The sequence below is a fragment of the Octopus sinensis genome, linkage group LG10 (genome assembly GCF_006345805.1).
Source record: "Octopus sinensis linkage group LG10, ASM634580v1, whole genome shotgun sequence".
Lineage (NCBI taxonomy): Eukaryota > Metazoa > Mollusca > Cephalopoda > Octopoda > Octopodidae > Octopus > Octopus sinensis.
Window position 1 is genome coordinate 56,344,598 of NC_043006.1, and position 10,315 is coordinate 56,354,912.

Consider the following 10,315-nt stretch of genomic DNA (forward strand, 5'->3'; position numbering starts at 1 on the left):
AAAGGACCGTCTGTCGCGCCCACATACTTTCTCATGTTTGACGGCCATTTTGTGGTCCTTTGACGTTGCCTCTGTATTGCAGTGACCGTTAAGAGAAAGTTGGTTTTCCCCTTCCTGAGCTTGCTGTCTCTGTCTCAGGTGTAGACCTACTAATAACTCATTTATTCTTGGTGCACAGCTAAAAGACACTCTTAAACTTTATCTAAAGAAACCTATGTGTACGAGGAATGTATTTATCCACTGAACTAAGGAAGTGCGTACCCACAGTTTTTACGCTTAGGGAGCAACGGCGTAGAGACAACAACACCTTGCTGTGGTGTTTCATAATCAAGGAATTAGGGGCGGGCGTTTAAGTAATATTATTATATACATATTTGCATAAGCATTGACTCCAATTATTTATTATGATGGAACATGCAATCAAGGGGCTGCACGTTCGATCTCATTGTACAATAGTATGGACAAGTCTCTCGTGGTATAGATAGGAAGTGACCAACATATGGCCATAGCAGAAGACTGAATCTTGTTTGAGTGAAACGCAGCAGAATTCTATCAACATGTGCATATGTATATATGTGTCTGTAAACACACTCATACACAAAGACACACACACACACACACACACACACACACACACACACACACCACACACACACGTATATATAACTATATATACATGTATTTGTTTTGCAAGATTTTTTATGTGAAATCGTGTGTTGAAACATATATTGTTGTATTTCGGAATGGTCATTTTGCCAGTTTAGCAAAATAAGATTAAGATTAATGTAAAATTAAATAACACTGAAGCAAAGTGACACCAAATATATAATGCGTGTGTTTTTATTGGCTAAACTGGCAAAATGACCATTCCGAAATACAACAATATATATATATATATATATATATATATATATATATATATGTATATATATGTATATATATGTATATATATGTATATATATATATATTATATATTATATATATATATATGCGTGAATAAATATTTCTGTATATGTGCTCGTGTCCATATCCTTTAAATGCCGGGTTTGTGTGCATAGAATCCTCGGCTGCAGTGGTTCATCTGTCTTAGATATCACTACGATTTCATACACACACACACACACAAACACACGTAATAATAATAGCTTCAAATTTTGGCACAAGGCCAGCAATTTCAAGTAGGGGCTCAGTGGATTACATCAACCACGGTGGTCAGCTGTAGTTTATTTTCTTGACCTCGAAAGGCTGAAAAGCAAAGTCGACAAGGGCAAAATTTGAACTCAGAACGAAGCGACAGGCGAAATACCGCGAAGCATTTCATCCAGCGTGCTAACGATTCTGCCAGCTTACCACTTTAAATGTGTGGAATATATTAATAATATACAATAAAATAAAATGTCGTGACGGCCTTCATTGTTTCTATAAAGAGAAGTATATCATGAGAGAATACCTAAACAAATGAATCTAGAGTAACAGATTTCTTATTCATATTACTATTGTTACACGTGTCTAAGTTATAGCATTAAGCATGAGTTTATAATAATTTGTTTTATTACCAATTAAAGAGATTATGAAAGCTAGCCCAAGATTTTAGTCAACGTGTAACATGATATAATGTGTGTGTGTGTATGTATACATATGTATGTGTACATACATATATGTATGTATATATATATATGGTATGTATGTATATATCTGTATATGTCTGTATATATGTGTGTATGTGTAGGTATATATATGTTTATCCCATAAGTAATGTTCGGACTTCTATATTTGAAATTTTCGAACACTTTAACAGTAATTTAGAATATCTTATGGCATCAAGTTATATGTATTTGGACATATTTAAACTAATTAAATTTCACTAATTATATCTCTTCAAACATGGTAGTGTCTAAGGCGCATTTAAGGTACATAATGCATTTTGTGTTTAAAAATGAGAACTTTGCAGCTGAAGCGACTCGAAATATTCACTCAGCTTATGGGGAAGAGTATCTGAATGAAAGAACAAGCTGAAAAGGATTGGCAAAATTCAGAAGTATAGATTTCAGCCTTGAAGATGAGGCTCGAACAGGACGTCCAATTGAGTTTGGCAGAACATGAACAAGATCATGCAGTTTGATTTTAAGAATTGGCAGGCAAGCTTCGTTTAACCCATACAACTGTTCACTCCCACCTTCAACTGCTTGGAAAGGTCCACAAACTCGGATAATGGGTGCCCATGATTTGTCTGAAGCCAATCGCAAATCTCGAATGGACATTTGCTCTTCTCTTCGTTCTCATGAACTCATGTCAACCTTTTTGGACAGACTGATGACCGGTCATGAAAACTGGGTCTTATATCAAAATGTTAAGTGTCGTAGACATTGGCTTGATGAATGGGAACAGGACCAAACGCAGCCGAAAAGGAAACTCCATACGAAGAATGTTCTTCTCTCTGTCTGGTGGAACACGTGGGCGCACACACATACATGCTTATACTCACTCACACTCATACAAACACATATATATCTTTGCACGCTACCTTTATACATATGTATATATACATATATCTATGTACATATATATTTATTTATTTATATATGTATATACTCTTTTACTTGTTTCAGTCATTTGACTGCGGCCATGCTGGAGCACCGCCTTTAATCGAACAACTCGACCCCGGGACTTATTCTTTGTAAGCCCAGTACTTATTCTATCGGTCTCCTTTGCCGAACCGCTAAGTTACGGGGACGCAAACACACCAGCAATGCTAGGGGGACAAACACAGACACACTAACATACACACACATACATATGTATATATACATATATACGACAGGCTTCTTTCAGTTTCCGTCTACCAAATCCACTCACAAGGCATTGGTTGGCCCGAGGCTATAGTAGAAGACACTTGCCCAAGGTGCCACGCAGTTGGACTGAACCCGGAACCATGTGGTTGGTAAGCAAGCTACTTACCACACAGCTACTCCTGCGCCTATATATATATATATATGTATATATATATATATTCCCGTGTGTGTATATGTATATATGTGGAAATATGTCTGTATATATGTCTATATGTAAGCATATTGTAGTAATAAATTGCTATCTTAATTTTTTGTATGTGTAAGTATACATTCATGCATTTACAAAGGTATGTGCATGGGTGTGTGCGTGTCCTTGGGTGTGTGCGCGTGGGTCATCATTGAAAATACATATCTGTTCGTTATCTCTTTCTCGAAGAAAATCCTTTCCCGGTTTCTACGTGAATGTAGGAGTAACTTTGCATAAGCAGTAAAACAAAACACAGAAAAAATTTCGTGTAAACGAAGCAAAATAAAATAATCAAAAAATGAGTGCCGTAGCCATCCACAGCTACAGCCTCCAACCATGTGTGTGTATGTGTGTGTATGTGTGTATCTGCATATACACATATATATACATATATATATATATATATATATATATATATATATATATATATATATATATATATATGCATACACACACTCACACACAAACACACACACACACACATATATATATATTTATATGTGTATATATATATATATATTATATATATATATATATATATATATATTATATATATATATATATATATATATATATATATATATATAATATATATATATATATATGTGTGTGTGCGTAGAAGGTTGAAAGAAACACACAAGTTGATATGTATATGAAAAATAAGACAAGGTAGAAATGCGAAAATAAATTTACCATGAAAAGCATTTTAGTACCGGTTTCAGTTTTTGCGACTTTTTCAACTTAAAGTCAAGCATGAAAGACAACTAAATTGTGGAAAAATTAAATGAAATGTTTTTTATGGAAATATTTTTATAAAAACATTTTATTTAATTTTTCCGTCATTTAATCGTTTTTCATGCTTTTCTTGAAAAACTGGCAAAGGCTAAAACTGGTACTAAAATGATTTTCATGATAAAATTGTTTTAGTATTTTCTACCTTATCTTACTTTCTTTATATACATACATATATATATATATATACAAACTTCTATATCTACATACATATATTATTACATACATATATATACATTTATACATTTATATATATATGTATGTATATACATACGCATATATATAATATATATATATATATACATAAAGACTCACTCAACTATCAATCAATCTATCTATCTATCTATCTATCTATCTATCTATCTATCTATCTATCTATCTATCCTTCTATCTGTCTATTATCTTTTACTCGCTACCGTAAATTGTCTGCAATGTGATGGGGCAGCGTTTTGTATGGTCTAGTGGAACTAATTGATCCAAGTTCTAATTTTTTTTCAAGTCTGGTACTTATTATGTCGGTCTGTTATGCCGAACTGTTACGTTACAGGGATGTAAACAAAAGAAGGCCGGTCGCCTAGCGATAATGGTGAACAAACACACTATATAAGCACATACACATGCACATCACATACATATGTTCATGCATATCCATGCTTCCATCCAACATACTCACGAGCGTACACACATGCATTCATAAATTCATGCATACATACATAAATATGTATATTCATACGTAAACACATATGCACACATATGTAGACATATATATATCTACACACACACACACACACATATATATGTTTATATATATATATATATATATATATATATATATATAAAGACTCCGCCGGTTACGACGACGAGGGTCCCAGCTGATACGATCAACGGAACAGCTTGCTCGTGAAATTAACGTGCAAATGGCTGAGCATTCCACAGACACGTGTACCCTTAACGTAGTTCTCGGGGATAATCAGCGTGACACAGAGAGTGACAAGGCTGACCCTTTGAAATACAAGTACAACTCATTTTTGCCAGCTGAGTGGACTGGAGCAACGTAAAATAAAGTGTCTTGCTCAAGGACACAACGCGTCGCCGGGAATCGAACTCACAACCTTACGATCATGAGCCGAATGCCCTAACCACTAAGCCACGCGCCCTCACTATATATATATATAGTTAGATAGATAGATATAGATAGATAGATAGATAGATAGATAGATAGATAGATAGATAGATAGATAGATAGATAGATAGATAGATACATAGATAGATAATTTGTATCTATATACCTACATAATATGTACATGTACATACTTAAAAATATGCCTACTTTAATACATGCATACAGTACGCGTCGGCCATAGAAATTTGATTGAGCGATTTAATCTAATTTCATTTAATTAAACAACAAAACAATAAAATCTATATCAATATCAAAATTTACAAAATAACATAAAAATATCCTTTAATCTCCGAGGATGATGACGGTGACAATGATTATGGCGGTTCTGATAGTGGTGGTGGTGACGCTGCCTGGGGTGGCCGATATCGTGATTGTAATATAATTTATGGAGTGTCGGTGATCTCGGTGACGGTGTTGATGGTGTTAGTGGCGATGGTAATGTTGATGATGGATGTTGTTGATGGTGGTGGTGGTGGTGGTGGTGGAGGCAATGGCGGTGAACAACGTTGTTGTCGGGTGATTGTGTTGATGGACACTGCAGTGTTAGTGATGTCTTCACCGCTGTTGTTTATTGCAAATTACCCTTCATGGAGCCGGCTTATAATGAAAATTCTCACAGCCATAACCATGCTGTCTTTTTAGGAGCATATAGGATATCGTAATCAAAGTTTACTTTTTAAGACAATAAGGTGTGAATTGGAGGAGATTTGACGGTTAGGTTCTACTAGGTTTGGACCGCTAAGGTTGGCTCGGAAATTGATGGTGGTGGTAGGTTGCAGGTTTGGGTGTTAGTTCTGCAAAGATAGAAAGTTTTTTAGTAGCTCTTGTCTGTATGCAAGAGATAAAGATTTAACTTAAGATGATTTCTGGCGACTATAGTTGTCCATTTTCTGTTATGCATTTATTCAATTACTTGTTTCAGTCATTGGACTACAGCCATGCTGGGGCACGCCTTAAGGATTCAGTCAGACAAAGCAAGTGACATATAGATTGATTCGGGTTTATAGCAGAAAACATTTGCCCACGGCGCCGTGCAGTAGAACTGAACCTGAAACCACGTGCGGTTGCGAAGCAAACTTTTTAACAACACTGCCATACTTGCATCAATGATTATTTTTGTTTTGTTATTTTCTTGAATAGAGGGGAAGTCTCTGTCGATGACAACGACGACGACAGCAACGATGGAGATGAAGATGATCATGATCATGATGATGTTTATAGGTGATATTTTATCCTATTAATGTTTGGAATTCTAGTTAATACTCTTACAAAATACTTTATCATAAATATCACCATTACTATCAACACAATCAGCGTCAAAATTATCGTCACCCACCAAGAAACTATGACCCCCACCCCACAGCCAGCGCAACTATCCTCTCCCTCCTCCTCCTTCCTATCATCATCATCATCATTGCTATCGTTATTGCTATCATCATTTTCATCACAACCAACACCACCATTACCGCCACCACTACCCGCAAGCATCACCATCTAACATCTTCACCAAACATCATCATCATCAGTAGTAGTAGTAGTAGTAGTAGTAGTAGTAGTAGTCTTGCCTTACCTTGACGCTGAGGACAGTTCCAAGTCCGACTTGTAAGATAAACGTGACTATAAAAAACTTCCACATGATTGAAACAATCACAAGTTCTTTATCTTCTTTTTCTACTTTCACTTTCTCACTCAAAACAACTTTATTCAAACTCTCAATGTATTTTTTCTTCGTAGTTGTTCTTTCTGTTGTAGTAATAGTTATAGTTGTTTATAAAGTTTTAGCCGTTTATTGTTTCCATTCATAAAGTTCCTGTTATTGTTGTTAACGTGTATATGCGAGAAAGTGTGTGTGTGTAGTATTTGACTTAGTTTTCGTTTCCGCTTAACGACGATTATGATGAAAAAGTTGTGTTTGTGTGTTAATAATATGTATAAAATAATATTAATACAAAATAGTAATCACTCTTAGATGTTGATATTATTACTGCGCGCACAGACACACACGCACACACACACACATATATATGTGTATTAATTCATATATATTTATAGTTATTATTCTTTGCAATATTGTTATTGGTGTAGTTAATGTCAGCTGGGGTTTTTTTTTTGTCAGTATTATAATCGTATTTTTTTTAGATCGTTGCTGTTGCTGCTATTATTGTTTCTTCTGGTGTTGTTTGTATTGTTGTGGTTCTTGGAAGTAATGTTCTTGCAGAGATATATACACATGCACTTATTATACACAAAAATAATTTATAAAAACTGCATAAACAGAATGCAATTCAGTTTTCAATTTGTCAAGAATAAGTACATATTCGCGTGCGCTCCAAAACGTATATATATAGTTTTCTTTCGTCTATTTGTTTTTTGTTAATTGCTAAATTACTTTAGCTGTGGTTGTTCTTAATTTTTAAAAAAACTATTTTTTTATCTGCTTTTATTTTCAGTTTGTGATTTTGATTTTTTTTTTCGCTTCCTATATTTTTCTTTTCACTTTACTACTTTTTTACTTTCCAAATTCCTTAAACTGAACGATTCTTTTTACTCCGTTTGCAGCAATCAGCCTTGCTGTTGATAATATTATTGTTGTTGTACTGTAATTTTTTTTTTAATAAAAAATTTTTATAACTATTTTCTTTTTTTTTTTTTTCCTCAGATTTTTCTTCCTTTTAGAATTCCTGTTGATGTTATTAGTATCATTCTTTCTTTTTCTCCTTCCTCTCGATCTGAAGTTTTCGACGTAAAATTTTCAAAAGAATCGAATGTTCTTAACTTCCGTCTCCAGAAATATTATTAATTATTTTTTTTTTTCTTTTTTATATTTTTAAAAAATATTTTTCTGAAAATTTCAGCAACTTACGTTGTTATTCTTGTGACTTTTAATATTGGTGAGATATCAATACTTTATTATTGCTGTTGTCGTTTTTATTGTTGCTGCTCTGCCGTTTATCTTTGTTTATAATTGTTGTTGTTGTTGCCGTTGTTAACTTCTCGCTTCCTACTTGATTTATCTCTTTGTCCAACTTTCATCTTTATTTCATCGTTTCTCTCACAACTTCAATTTATGTTTATCTCTCTCTCTCTCTCTCTGTATCTATCTGTTTGTCTACCTCTCTCTCTTTCTTTCTCTCTCTCTCTCTCTCTCTTGCATGCACAATCTTTCTGTCTATCCCACCCCCGCAATTTTCATATCATTTGTATTCTTTTTATAGTCATTCCACACACGCACCACACATACACATACACTCACTCACACACATAAAACACACACATGCATACACACATACACACGCGCACACACTCACTCTCTCTCTCTCTCTCTTTCTCTCTGTCTCGCTCTCTCTTTTACTTCACTCTATCTTCTCCTTCAATCCGTTTCTGTCTCTGTCACTATCTTTCTAACTCCGTTCCTCAACAACAAAACACACACACGCACTCATACACACACACGCTAAAGCACACGCACATATTTCTCTCGCACGCACACGCTTTCTCTCTCGCGCGCCAACAATCACACGCACGCATAGCGCACACACTCACACAAAGACTCGCAAAGATCCGCTCCCCTCTTGCGCAGTCACTCAATTCTTTTCCTCGCTCACTAACTTTCTCTTTTCCTTAAGCACCCCCTTCTTCTCATTTACTCTCACCCTCTCTCCTTTCTTTAACTTCTTACTGCCTCTCGCTTTCTCTCTCTCTCTCTCTCTCTAAATATATATATATCTTCCTTCCACTCTTATCATTCAAGGATCTCTTTTTCCCACTCTCTGCATGCTCTTTTGAAACAAGCAATGTTATGGTTCGCTCCGCAGTGTCAGCCGTCTATATTAGTGAAAAATTGCAATGGTCTGTTCCGTAAGGGAACAGCCGTTTATCAATGAATGTTTGGCTTTTGTTTACCCTATTTTTTTCCTACCACCCACGCTTGTCTCTTGATTACGTTACTCTGCTGATCACCACCCACCCACCCACTATTACATCTCTATCCAACCCGTCCATACGATCAGCGCCTCCACCATCACCACCACCCACGCCATGTCCACTTCTAGCGCCACCTCCACTTCTACCGCCACCACCATTACCACCTTCACGAACTTCTACTACTACTACTACTACTGCTACTACTACTACTGCTACTACTACTACTACTACTACTACTACTACCACCACCACCACTACTACTACTACTACTACTACTACTACTACAGCAAACACGTGGTCGTCTTCATTAGTAACACCTACACATTTTTCGGCTACCACCAGTCATGTACTTCTATGCTACAGCCGCACCACCAACTCCAAAACCACCACTACCATCACCACCACCACCATCACCAACACCACCACCACCACCACCACTACTACTTCTACTACTGCCTGCACTAATCCCAGTAACCATACACCCTCCACTATCGCACTACCGTCACCATTAACACTTTCATACACTTCACTATTCCTGCAACCGAACGCATACCATCGCAGACACACTCACACACACACATCACGCACACGCACACTCACATACACACACACACACGCATACACACACACTCTTGCGTGCACAGACACACGCACGCAGTGTGTACGTGTGTTTGAGCGTGTGAGTGTGTTTGTGTGTTTTTGTGTATGCGTGTGTGCGTGTGTGTGTGTGTTATTGATACTGCTAGTGTAGTGTGCATAACACATGATGCTTCCACAACAAGCGCCAGTTCCGCCGAACGACGATATCCACAACCGCCGTCACACTACCTCTAACACCGACCAACTGCTCCACGGCTAATAAGTTGTGTGTACGTGTGGGAGGCGAGGGAGGAGGGACGAACCATCTAGCTTTCACCACTACAGGCAATATTCTCTTTACTCTTTTACTTGTTTCAGTCATTTGACTGCGGCCATGCTGGAGCACCGCCTTTTAGTCGAGCAAATCGACCCCAGGACTTATTCGTTGTAAGCCGAGTACTTATTCCATCGGTCTCTTTTGCCGAACCGCTAAGTTACGGGGACGTAAACATACCAGCATCGGTTGTCAAGCGATGTTGGGGGGACAAAGACAGACACACAAACACACGCACACATATGCATATACATACATACATATATATATATATATATATATATATACGACAGGCTTCTTTCAGTTTCCGTCTACCAAATCCACTCACAAGGCTTTGGTCGGCCCGAGGCTATAGTAGAAGACACTTTCCCAAGGTGCCACGCAGTGGGACTGAACCCGGAACCGTGTGGTTGGTAAGCAAGCTACTTACCACACAGCCACTCCTGCGCCTGTGAGTGTAATCA

The 10,315-nt window shown here is 36.8% G+C and overlaps 1 protein-coding gene across 1 annotated transcript in view; it reads right to left on the reverse strand.

The window, feature by feature from the left end:
- Window positions 1-8,893, reverse strand: part of LOC115216744 (corticotropin-releasing factor-binding protein) — a 160,030-nt gene extending 151,137 nt beyond the window's left edge. The window contains exon 1 of the mRNA XM_036506702.1: window positions 6,585-8,893. Within this exon, the coding sequence (XP_036362595.1) occupies window positions 6,585-6,650 (66 nt within the window). The 5' untranslated portion in view covers window positions 6,651-8,893. The remainder of the gene's footprint in view (window positions 1-6,584) is intronic.
- Between the last annotated feature and the right edge of the window lie 1,422 nt (window positions 8,894-10,315).